This window comes from Heptranchias perlo, chromosome 7, assembly GCF_035084215.1.
Source record: "Heptranchias perlo isolate sHepPer1 chromosome 7, sHepPer1.hap1, whole genome shotgun sequence".
In the NCBI taxonomy this organism is placed as follows: Eukaryota; Metazoa; Chordata; class Chondrichthyes; order Hexanchiformes; family Hexanchidae; genus Heptranchias; species Heptranchias perlo.
Window position 1 is genome coordinate 89,327,881 of NC_090331.1, and position 12,902 is coordinate 89,340,782.

General features: G+C 45.3%; 1 protein-coding gene and 1 long non-coding RNA gene across 4 annotated transcripts in view; one reads left to right on the forward strand and one right to left on the reverse strand.

Annotated features, from left to right (window-relative positions):
- Positions 1-12,902, forward strand: part of LOC137323948 (neuropilin-2-like) — a 124,564-nt gene that overhangs the window by 97,104 nt on the left and 14,558 nt on the right. The window contains exons 13-16 of one of the 3 annotated variants that reach the window (XR_010963475.1): positions 1,630-1,892; positions 2,017-2,113; positions 3,617-3,664; positions 4,929-6,278. Coding sequence is in view for 2 of the 3 variants with exons in the window: in XM_067988094.1 (XP_067844195.1) it covers positions 1,630-1,892; positions 2,017-2,113; positions 3,617-3,664; positions 4,929-5,209 (689 nt within the window). In the remaining variant the exon portion in view is untranslated. Of the gene's footprint in view, positions 1-1,629; positions 1,893-2,016; positions 2,114-3,616; positions 3,665-4,928; positions 11,656-12,902 lie in introns of those variants that run through there. The other 2 variants (XM_067988094.1, XM_067988093.1) reach the window with 2 other exon arrangements.
- Positions 4,343-7,034, reverse strand: LOC137323949 (uncharacterized). The gene is made up of 2 exons (XR_010963476.1): positions 6,644-7,034; positions 4,343-5,574 (listed from the first exon to the last, which is right to left on the reverse strand). It is a non-coding gene; the product is annotated as an uncharacterized lncRNA (long non-coding RNA).

Consider the following 12,902-nt stretch of genomic DNA (forward strand, 5'->3'; position numbering starts at 1 on the left):
GACTGGAGAAGCTGGGATTGTGAAAGTGAAGGGGAGCTTTAATAGAGGCTTTTCAAAATTATGGAGGGTTTTGATAGAGTAAAGTAGGAGAAACTGTTTCCAATTGGCAGGAGGGCCGGTAACCAGAGGACACAGAATTAAGATAATTCACAAAAGAACCAGGGGGGAAATGAAGAGAATTTCTTTCAAGGGACAAGTTGTAATGATCTGGAATGCACTGCCTGAAAGGGCGGTGGAAGCAGATTCAATAGTAACTTTCAAAGAGAAATTAGATAAATACATGAAAAGGAAAAATTTGAAAACTTGAAACTTGAACTTGCAAAGGAAGAATTTTATGGAGAAAGAGTAGGGGGATGGGACTAATTGGACAGCTCGTTCAAAGAGCCAGCACAGGCACAACGGGCTGAATGGCCTCCTTCTGTACTGTAAGATTCTATGATTCTATGCATTACTTGCAATGATAAAAGTACAGTAATTTTTTTTGCTGTTTGTTTGAGTTTATTTTAGGGATTACTGTCATGATCAGTGATGCTATGTTCAGCCAAGCAACTCATTTGTTATTCAAGTACAGCCAGAATTTATCTCTTCATTTTGAGATGTTTCCTGATTTTCTCATTAATGTGAGAGATATCAGCACTAGAATTGGACACTTGCCCATTTTCAGAGACAAGGTGCCGCGATCAAGCACTCTGTAGTCAAGAGCAGCACCCTTCGATGGGAGTGAAGCTCCCTCTCTTCTACCCAATGAACGAACCTTGACTTCAGTGATTGAAGAGCAAATCTCACCGCACCATGTGTGTCTTCTCCATTTCTCACACCGGCCAATAATGTGGCCTCAAGTGAGATTGTCAAACTAGTGTCAAAGGTCAAGAGGCGGGTAAAGAGGAGCATCGCTAGATGAGGCAACAACAACAGCAACTTGCATTTATATAGCACCTTTAACATAGTAAAAAGTCCCAAGGTGCTTCACAGGAGCGATTATCAAACAAAATTTGACACCGAGCCACATAATGAGATATTAGGACAGGTGGCCAAAAGCTTGGTCAAAGAAGTAGGTTTTAAGGAGCATCTTAAAGAAGGAGAGAGAGGTAGAGAGGATTAGAGGTTTAGGGAAGGAACAAATGGGCAGGTGGGCCAATACAAACCATCTGTGTGGAGATGGAAGAGTGCAGAGTGCACGGTTCACTAACCTTTATAGCTGAGACAGATAAAAACCAACAGACAGTCAAGTTAGGGTCAGCGTTAACTTCACATAACTATTCCAGCCAGCAGACACAGTAGGAATCCATCCCATCAGTCTGGGCTTGATTCAATTCCAGGTCCCAGTGCTGATCCAGCTTTGCCACAAAATCCCCAAGGGTTACTGAGAGTTAAATCCTTAATGGGTTGCTGGCTACGACTAACACCGCTCTGTATGTTATTTACCCTTAAAATAAAGTTTGGGTAACCTGCGATCTTTTCAGTGAGGAGAAAGGATTTCTGGCTGGCATGTTTGACCCAGAGTGGGTAATGTTTCTGATTTGATTTGTGGGGTTGGCTTGGATTCAATGGGAGTCCTTCTGGTCAAGTGTTGAGCTAGTTATAAGAGAGCCTCCATCTCAGGAACCCTTTATATCTCTCCTTTTTCAGATAAATGGAATTACTTGCACATTGAAGCCAACAAGATGGTGGAAGGACAGCATGCCAGGCTGCTTAGTCCCATGGTGCCACCCATTAACAGTCACCGTTGTATGGTGTTCTGGTACCGAATGCGAGGTGCCAACATTGGCACCTTACAGGTGCTGCTGAGGAAGAGAACAGACGAAGTGATGCTGTGGTCACTGAGGGGAGATCAGGGGAACAAGTGGAAAGAGGGAAAGATCATCCTACCAGGATATAACATTGACTATCAGGTAACATGTCGCCTATGTTGCAGCTACGGAACAATGCCAATTCCTCTCTGCCTCCCAGAGGCTTTGATGGTAAATGCTCCTCTGTTTCTTACACGCCATTTTCCTGTTGACCCTCTGCTCCTAGGTCATCATTGAAGGCATCGGAGGAAGTGGTGCTAGTGGAAATCTCGCGATTGATGACATCGCCATAGCATCACATGTGTCCCTTGACCAATGCATCCGTAAGTACCACATTCCCGTCATCTGCAGATTATTATTTCCATGGAATCTCACTCTTTAACTTTAGGCCGATATCGACACATGAAGAAGGACGGAAAGAGTAAGAAAGGGAAATCTGAACATTTTTAATAAGATTAGTGGGTGTGAAGGATGTAAGTTAACTTATCGAGAAATTTGTCTACTCATTTATGCATGAGCTAGGACTAACACATGCCTCTTCATGCTCCCCATCCTTGGCTGATTAGTACCTCTCTTCTGAGGTCATTCCCAGGAGTTCTGCATCATGTGATGGGACATCCATCCATCTCATGCACTATCTTTTGCTCTTCTCTTTACTTCTGGTTTTCATCTCCATAATATGATGAAGAACTCTGCAACATGCTCCTTCTAGGGATGCCTGCCCTATTGCAACCTTTAGTGATGGTGGCAGGCCTTATGCTCTGTATTGGGGATCTTAGGATAGAACGGTGTTTGGGAAGAGGACGAGATAGAACTGTTGCATAGTTGGAGCACAAACTATTCTGCCATGAGGTTGCTGACACGAACTGTGATGTGGTTCCGCAGGGAGCAGAAGCCAAGGTGGCCATTCTTCAAGTGTGAGCCTAGACAGTGAATGCTGATGGGAAATTCAACCTCAGCAGGAGCCCGGACCTCTTTTTCATCCAACGCCCGCCCTTGGGCACCTTCCAGCAGTGACCAAGCAAATGGTGACCAAGAGCAGGAGCCCACGGCTGTTTATGTTTCTCTCTCTCTCCTCTCCTTTGCCCGTTGGGTAATGAGAGGCCAGTTCTAGGTCCCCAAACCGAGGAACCCCAGCTGAGAGAAATAAAAAGGCCAGGAGTAAGGAAACGGATTTTAAAAAAAATATAGACATTTTGTACCTGGCACTAATTTGCCAGCCCAATAAAAAGTCCGTAAACTTGAGCTCATCCAAAGCTCTGCTGCCCGTATCCTAACTCGCACCAAGTCCCGTTCACTCATCACCCCTGTGCTCGCTGACCCACACTGGCTCCCGTTCCAGCAACACCTCAAATTTAAAATTCTCATCCTTGTGTTCAAATCCCTCCATGGCCTCGCCCCTCCCTAACTCTGTAACCTCCTCCAGCCCCACAACCTCCGAGATCTCTGCACTGCTCGAATTCTGGCCTCTTGTACATCCCCCACTCCCTTCGCCCCTTCATTGGCGGCCGTGCCTTCAGCAACCTAGCCCTGAACTCTGGAATTGCCTCTCTAAACCTCTCCGCCTCTCTACTTGGTTTTCCTCTCCTCCTTTAAAACGCTCCTTAAAACCTACCTCTTTGATCAAGCTTTTGATCACCTCTCCTTTTGTAGCTCAGTGTCAATTTTTGTCTGATAACGCTCCAGTGAAGCCTTGGGATGTTTCACTACATTAAAGATGCTAAATAAATGCAAGATGTTGCTGTTGTGTGGACCAAAGAGGCAAGACTGTGGTAAAGTGTTGCAGTGTATTCAGAGAGTTAACAATTGTTACATTTTATTTGCAGAACCCATCAGTGCCTTTCCTGGGATCCACACTAGAGATACACCTACAGGTGAGTTTGTTGTACTAGATGTGGGGCTGCTAGACATCTATAATCAGAAAAAATGGTCAGGTAGAGATACGTAGCTATATGGAAACGTGGGGTACTATAAGGGGAGTTTCTGCATACAATGGAGGTTCCCACTGATTTCCGAGATTTCTTATCTTCAGGCTTGTTGAATGGTGATTACTTTAGCACAATTTGGTCGATTAATGTGGGCCTTTAGAAAGTCAAGATTGAAATGGACTGAATTGATTAAGCTCCAACAACACCGAGGAAACCTTGGGCCAATAATTAAAAATCTTCACTGTGAACGTCCTGCAACCTATGCTGATGATCACAACAAATCAATAGTTGGCATTTGTCTGGACAGGTATCAGGTGGTTTGATTAGGTGTCCAACAAAATTGAAAGGACAAACAATAATTTGGAAGTTTGAGGGCTGAGAAAGTAGGAAGGCCCTCAAATTACTCTGTGGGATGAGCACTTGACATATTGGTCTGGAATTTCTCTCTTCGTTATATTTTTTTACAGAGGATTAACCCATTTCCCATTTATTTTAAACAGGTTAACATCTCCTCTAAAGTAGCAAAGAGAGGAAATTCAGAGAAACACGCCAAGTGTTTTCACGCTCGTTGTGTCACAGCATAGTTTCAGCATTTAAGGTTTCTTTTAGCATGCCAGAACCAAATTGATTGTCCAATTGCATTTTATTTAATCAATCGTGTTAAAAGTTGTGCATCTGATCTCATAAAATGACCTGTAGATTGACTGCTCTTTAGTTTGTCGTTGTAAGTGATGATGTGTTTTTTATAATGTCATTCATCACATCACACACTTGCAAAAAAAAGTCAAGCCACGGTGCATCATGGGATCCTGCTCCCCTCCCCCCCCTCCTCCCCACCCCTCTTCCTGTTTTGATTGTGGTGGACTCTGGGTGATTCCCTGCCTCACTGCAGCCATCACTGTAGAAACTAGGCCGAGTCCAGGGTGGCCATTTTGATTGATCGGATTGGCTGGGTGGCATTTGTCGCCTTTGATACATCAGCAAACACAAAACGAGCACGTGCGGTATCAGATCGCCACGACATAGCGGGAACTCATCCTTCTAAATCTCGACCCTACACCTGTCCTTGCGTTTCCACGTCAAGGCCTGATGGGAGGGCAGGGATCCAGTTGATGGTGAACGCATACTCCCATGATGCACCGTGCCCGCTGAGCATGTTCTTGTCAATCAATGAGACTCGTCCCAGCGCTATTTTGTGTCTCTCCACCAGGGGAACGCCCTGCGGGGAGCGAACCCACAGTGGAGTCCGTGTCAGCGCAACCCATCCCCAATTACTGGTATTACATAATGGCTGGAGGAGGTGCTCTGATAGTGCTGCTCTGTATCTCTCTGGGCATGGTGCTGTATCGCCAACGCTACGGATTTGCAGCCAAGAAGAGCCTTCACTCGGTCAATTTCAAAAACGTCCAGTTCCCCAACGGCTATGTCACGGGAGTGGAGCCCGGTCTTACTATAAAAATTGGAAAGGAAGATTACAGCTCAAACTGTTGAGAGAACACACGGCTAGCAATAAAAAAACACACACAAAAACCAATCGAAAACGTTAATGGTATCGCTGGCTCTACTTGCACTCTCCACTGCAATCGCCATGGGAACACCTGCTATTATTATTAGTTCTCTCTCTACTCAACATCGCACCTGTGGATTATAAATAGAAAAAAAAAAGTGACGATCTCACGCATTGCGTGTCTTTTCATATTTTCTTCCCCTTCTTCTGAGAGAATTGGTTGTGCAAGATCTCCTCGCGGTAGTGTACGAGGCAAACTGGAAGAACAGCCCAGGAAGGGGGTCCTTCTGCGTTTCTCCGGGAAGCAGCGGCTTGTGAAGATTGTATTTGTTGATATCTTTACGTAATTCTGGGTGGGAAAGAAATCGACAAGTCATGATTTTTGACACACAAACACAGAAATATTTTTTAAAAATGCGAGGAAGTCCGTCACAGTGCCCAGTAAGGTCTTTTTTTCTGGCAGGTTGAAACTTCATTTAATGATGGTCGGGCAAAATGGTTGCTTTAAAGTGGAATAGTTCTAGGCAATACATGCTGGCTTCCATGTTTGTCTGTGTTTATTCTCTCTTTCTGTCTTGATCTTTCTCTAACCTTTACAAACTACCCACTCCGGCTTTCTAACATTGGCAGTTGAAAAAAGACCTTTCAACCAGAAAGAAGAAGGAACCGCATTGTGGTTCTTGGTCTCCCAGCCAACACTCCTCCCACGTCCAACACCAAAAAAAAAAAAAACAGTTTAACTGGTCAGTCATCTCATTGCTGTTTGTGGGATCTTGCTGTGCACCGACTTTGCCTGCGTGACAACAGTCTGCTTGCAAGCAAGCAGTTCATTCGACTCAAAGCACTCTGAGATGCTTCAGAGCGACGTGATGAGCTGCTTATGTAAATGCCTCTTTCTTTCTGAAGGTCTCCGTGTCCAGGGGAGCTGTACGGCAATAGTTCAGTGGATTTGAGCAATTCAATGTCCAAATCCTGCCCGAGCAAATCTGTTAATTGTACTGACCTGACATTGGCAGGGCGGCCATTTTGGAATTGGTCCTTCAAACAACTGAGGTAACCCAGCATGCAATTTAGTGAGGCACCACGGTAAAATATTTTTTGGGAACAGTTTGTCAAGTTTTGTTTAAAAAGTGAAACCCTACTGCTAGAAAAAAATACTGGGCCAAAATTAAAGCAGCTGGCTCCTGGCCGAGAGGGGTGTTTCAGTTTGTTTTTCCCCTAGGGAAGTATGGTAAACATGACACTTGGACTCGAGTGTTGTGGGCGACAATAATTCACGTTTAATTGCCGTGAATGTGAAAGAACGTGTTTCATTTTTGAAAATAGGTCTATCCCACACTTTATTGTTCTGAAAATTACATCTTTGAAAGGCAAATCAAGCTGAATTGTGTACTAATTGAGGAGCCAAATGAACACACCTGCCAAACGTATCTCTGCGTTCCAGAACATTCTTAAAATAGGACAGATGAAATTTTTCTGTTATTTTTTCCGTGAGAAGCTGAAAGAAGGTGTATCTTCCCCAACCATCTGAAACATGTCTTCATCAGATTTTAAAATCCAGTCACAAATGTAGCAAAGCACAAGACAAGAAAAGCCTATTCACCCACAGACCGTGTCTGTCCTGCTCTATCATGGAGTCTTTCATTTAATCTCCTCAGTAAAGTTCCGTAAACTAGGCAAAATTCCAACTCTCCATCATACATTAACACAAGGTAGGATCAGATAAAGGCCTTTGGACCTATTTGATCTCCTTGATTCAGGGTCCAGCACCTTCCACAAGACAGATTAAATCTTCAATGTTTCTTTTGAGATTACTCGTTCCCCCATGATTACTTTTCACTGGTATCTGATTGGAAACAACAACTTGCATTTATACAGTGCCTTTAACATGGTAAAACGTCCCAAGGCGATTCACAGGAGCGTAATCAGACGAAAATCCACACTGAGCCAAAGAAGGAGATGTTAGGAGCAACGCAGAGTTCTTGGAGGTTCTGTAGGAAAGAAATTTATTTAACTGTTTTGGATCATAAAGAGAGCATTAAGTGGCAAAGTGGGTTGGCACGTGGTCTGAAACATTTGTTTGAATCCTGCCCAAATTGATGGAATGTAAGGCTCCACCCCTCCCCCCCCCCCCGCCCCGTGTTGGGTATCAGGGTCCTACATGATATGAGTTTCAGTTATCTCAATCCATCTTATAATCTGTAGGGCTCACAGTACACTGATTGCCAAATTGACCATTCTCACTCAGAAAGGCCATAGGAGACTAATGTAAAAAATGTCACAGCCTCAGTGGGACTGGGATACTAAGGGGTGGGTGTTATGTCACAGTTAGACTGGTTAGACCCCATTTAGAATACTGCATTCAGTCCTGGGCACCGCACCTCAGGAAGGATATATTGGCCTTGGAGGGGGTGCAGCGCAGATTCACTAGAATGATACCGGGCTAAAAGGGTTAAATTACGAGGACAGGGTTGCATAGACTAGGCTTGTATTCCCTTGAATATAAAAGATTGAGGGGTGATCTAATTGAGGTGTTTAAGATGATTAAAGGATTTGATAGGGTAGATAGAGAGAAACTATTTCCTCTGGTGAGAGAGTCCAGAACAAGGGGACATAACCTTAAAATTAGAGCTAGGCCGTTCAGGGGTGATGTCAGGAATCACTTCTTCACACAAAGGGGAGTGGAAATCTGGAACTCTCTCCCCCAAAAAGCTGTTGAGGCTGGGGGTCAATTGAAAATTTCAAAACTGAGATTTTTGTTAGGTAAGGGTATTAAGGGACATGGAGTCAAGGTGGGTAAATGAAGTTAAGATATAGGTCAACCATGATCTAATTGAATGACAGAACAGGCTCGAGGGGCTGAATGGCCTACTTCTGTTCCCACCTTCCTCAAGAAGGGAGGTTTGGACCAGAGCAGAGGCATCTTAATTCCACAGTTGGCTGTGCATCTGACCCAAGAGTACTTAATGCTGATACTTGGTGCCTGAGATGGGAAAGGACTTCATTCTCCAGCTCTTAACATCCCTCATTCACACACACTCACACACACACACACACACACCACATATGCTCGCACAGACACACACACATATACACACACATACACGCACTCACATAAAAGTCTCCTCTTAAAAAGTGGTTGTTTTCTGCTTGCTGAGAGCAGCCATTTGCTGCCTTGGCGACATCATTTAGTAGCCTTTTGTCACCAGATGATGATGTCACACTGATTGCCACTTCTCACTAAAAATAAGTGTCAACATGAAGAAGGTCTTTGGAAAGATTTGATTGAAACAGGATTTTGCCGGTGATTAGTCAGAAGAGGAGTTCGCCCTGTGCTAATTGTAATCACATACTCCGGGGGAGAGGAGAAAGAAAAGAATTTCAAATGCTCAGAGCTCCTTATTTCCCGTGTAATTTGAGTCTGCAGCGAGCAGCGTGACATCGCCATCCAGTGACAAAAGCTGTTAATGATGTGCCCAGCGATCAGTAAGTGGGTGATCCTTCACTTGGAAACGTGCTTTGTGAAGCAGTCTTAATCCAAATGTCACATTTATTCATTTTCTTAGCGTATAAACTCGTTGACAATTACTACATCATCGTCGGCGTTAGAGAAGGGAGAATTTTGACCGAAACCCAGGCAGTCAGATTGCCCACCCATCAGCCGTGGCTCAGTGAGTCCCACCCAAGAGACTTGAGCACAATATCCAGGCTGACACTCCAGTGCAGTACTGAGGGAGTGCTGCACTGTCGGAGGTGCCATCTTTCAGATGAGATGTTAAACCAAGGCCCCATCTGCCCTCTGAGGTGATTGTAAAAAATCCCATGGCACTATTTCGAAGAAGAGCAGGGGAGTTCTCCCCGGTGTCCTGGCCAATATTTATCCCTCAACCAACATCACTAAAAACAGGTGATCTGGTCATTATCACATTGTTTGTGGGATCTTGCTGTGCACAAATTGGCTGCCGTGTTTCCTACATTACAACAGTGACTACACTTCAAAAATACTTCATTGGGTGTAAAGTGCTTTGGGACGTCCTGAGGTTGTGAAAGGTGCTATATAAATGCAAGTCAGTCTTTCTTTTCCTCACACCCCGCATGATTTTACTTTCCAACGAAGGCTAAAATGACTGGTTCATTTGCTTCTGTTCCTCAGTCCTCCATTATTGTTGTGTGAAAGAGGCACTGTCTTCATGAAAAAGTGTTTGGCAAACCTTTTTTTTTAGCTAACACAGGAGGTGCTGAACTATAATGTGCGTATCACCGCACTGGTCATGGAATCTTACAGAACAGATGGAGGCCATTTGGCCCATTGTGCCTGTGCCAGCTCTTTGAATGAAATATCCAATTAGTCCCACTCCCCTACTCTTCCCCACAGACCTGCACATTTTCCTTTTCATGTTATATATCCAGTTCCCTTTTGAAAGTTATTATTGAATCTGCTTCCACCACCCTTTCATACCATGTATTCGAGATCATTACAACTTGCTGTGTAAAAAAAATTCTCCTCATCTCCCCTCTGGTTCTTTTGCCAATTACCTTAAATCTGTGTCATAGAACCATAGAAATCATAGAAAATTTACAGCACAGAAGGAGGCCATTTGGCCCATCATGTCCGTGCCGGCTGAAAAAGTGAAACCCAGCCTAATCCTACTTTCCAGCACTTGGTCCGTAGCCTTGTAGGTTACGGCACTTGAAGTGCATATCCAAGTACTTTTTAAATGAGTTGAGGGTTTCTGCCTCTACCACCCTTTCAGGCAGTGAGTTCCAGACCCCCACCACCCTCTGGGTGAAAAATTTTTTCCTCAGCTCCCCTCTAATCCTTCTACCAATCACTTTAAATCTATGCCCCCTGGTTATTGACCTCTCTGCTAACGGAAATAATCCTTCCTATCCACTCTATCCAGGCCCTTCATAATTTTGTACACCTCAATTAAATCACCCCTCAGCCTCCTCTGTTCCAAAGAAAACAACCCCAGCCAATCCAATCTTTCCTCATAGCTAAAATTCTCCAGTCCTGGCAACATCCTTGTAAATCTCCTTTGTACTCTCTCAAGTGCAATTACATCCTTCCTGTAATGTGGTGACCAGAACAGTACACAGTACTCAAGCTGTGGCCTAACTAGTGATTTATACAGTTCTAGCATAACCTCCATGCTCTTATATTTTATGCCTCGACTAATAAAGGAAAGTATTCCATATGCCTTCTTAACCACCTTATCGACCTGTCCTGCTACCTTCAGGGATCTGTGGACATGCACTCCAAGGTCCCTCACTTCCTCTACACCTCACAGTATCCTCCCATTTATTGTGTACTCCCTTGCCTTGTTTACCCTCCCCAAATGCATTACCTCACACTTCTGCAAACTTCTTAATCATGCCTCCTACATTTAAGTCCAAATCATTAATATGTACTACAAAAAGCAAGGGACCCGGTACTGAGCCTTGCAGAACCCGACTGGAAACAGCCTTCCAGTCACAAAAACACCCATCGACCATTACCCTTTGCTTCCTGCCACTGAGCCAATTTTGGATCCAACTTGTCAATCTTCCTTGGATCCCATGGGCTTGTACTTTTTTGATCAGTCTGCCATGTGGGACCTTGTCAAAAACTTTGCTAAAATCTATGTAGACTACATCAAATGCACTACCCTCATCGACCCTCCTTGTTACCTCCTCAAAAAATGTAATCAATTAATCAGACACGACCTCCCCTTAACAAACCCGTGCTGACTGTCCTTGATTAATCCATGTCTTTCTAAGTGACAGTTTATCCTGTCCCTCAGAAGTAGTTCCAATAATTTGCACACCACTGAGGTTAGATTGACTGGCCTGTAATTACTCGGTCTACCCTCTCTCTCATTTTAAACAATGGTACAATGTTAGCAGTCCTCCAATCCTCCAGCACCACGCCTGTATCCAGTGAGGATTGGAAAATGATGCCCTCTGGTTACCGACCCTCCTGCCAGTGGAAACAATTTCTCATTATTTACTCTTATCAAATCCCCTCATAATTTTGAACACCTGTAATAAATCTCCCCTTAAGCTTCCACGTTCTAAGGACATCTCACACTACTTGCATATGGTGCCATTGCACCTACAGCACTTCCTCCTGAATGCAAAGAAATGTTTACCAAGGCACATTTTTTTTCCACAAGGATCATATACCTTTAAAACTGCTGTGCAAAGGCAGCCATTTTGAGTAGATTGCCCCCGTTCCATGACATCACAGCGCTCCAGTGATATCACAGAGCTCCGGTGACATCACAGCGCTCCAGTGATATCACAGAGCTCCGGTGACATCACAGCACTCTGGTGATATCACAGTGCTCCGGTGACATCACAGCACTCTGGTGATATCACAGTGCTCCAGTGACATCACAGTACTCCGATGACATCATAGTGCTCTGGTGACATCATAGTGCTCTGGTGACATCATAGTGCTCTGGTGACATCACAGTGCTCTGGTGACATCATAGTGCTCTGGTGACATCACAGTACTCTGGTGACATCATAGTGCTCTGGTGACATCACAGTACTCTGGTGACATCATAGTGCTCTGGTGACATCACAGTGCTCTGGTGACATCACAGTGCTCTGGTGACATCACAGTACTCCGATGACATCACAGTGCTCTGGTAATATCGCAGTGCTCTGGTGTCATCATAATGCTCTGGTGACATCACAGTGCTCTGGTGACATCATAGTGCTCTGGTGACATCACAGTGCTCCGGTGTTATCACGGTGCTCCGGTGATATCACAGTGCTCCGGTGTTATCACGGTGCTCCGGTGTTATCGCAGTGCTCCGGTGATATCGCAGTGCTCCGGTGATATCACGGTGCTCCGGTGATATCACAGTGCTCCGGTGTTATCACAGTACTCCGGTGTTATCGCAGTGCTCCGGTGTTATCACGGTGCTCCGGTGATATCGCAGTGCTCCGGTGTTATCACGGTGCTCCGGTGTTATCGCAGTGCTCCGGTGATATCGCAGTGCTCCGGTGACATCGCAGTGCTCCGGTGATATCGCAGTGCTCCGGTGTTATCGCAGTGCTCCGGTGTTATCGCAGTGCTCCGGTGATATCGCAGTGCTCCGGTGACATCGCAGTGCTCCGGTGATATCGCAGTGCTCCGGTGTTATCGCAGTGCTCCGGTGATATCGCAGTGCTCCGGTGTTATCGCAGTGCTCCGGTGATATCGCAGTGCTCCGGTGTTATCGCAGTGCTCCGGTGATATCGCAGTGCTCCGGTGATATCGCAGTGCTCCGGTGTTATCGCAGTGCTCCGGTGATATCGCGGTGCTCCGGTGTTATCACGGTGCTCCGGTGATATCACAGTGCTCCGGTGATATCGCAGTGCTCCGGTGATATCGCAGTGCTCCGGTGTTATCACGGTGCTCCGGTGATATCGCAGTGCTCCGGTGATATCGCAGTGCTCCGGTGATATCGCAGTGCTCCGGTGTTATCACGGTGCTCCGGTGATATCGCTGTGCTCCGGTGTTATTGCAGTGCTCCAGTGACATCACAGTACTCCGGTGTTATCACGGTGCTCCGGTGATATCGCAGTGCTCCGGTGATATCGCAGTGCTCCGGTGTTATCGCAGTGCTCTGGTGTTATCACGGTGCTCCGGTGTTATCACGGTGCTCCGGTGTTATTGCAGTGCTCCGGTGTTATCACGGTGCT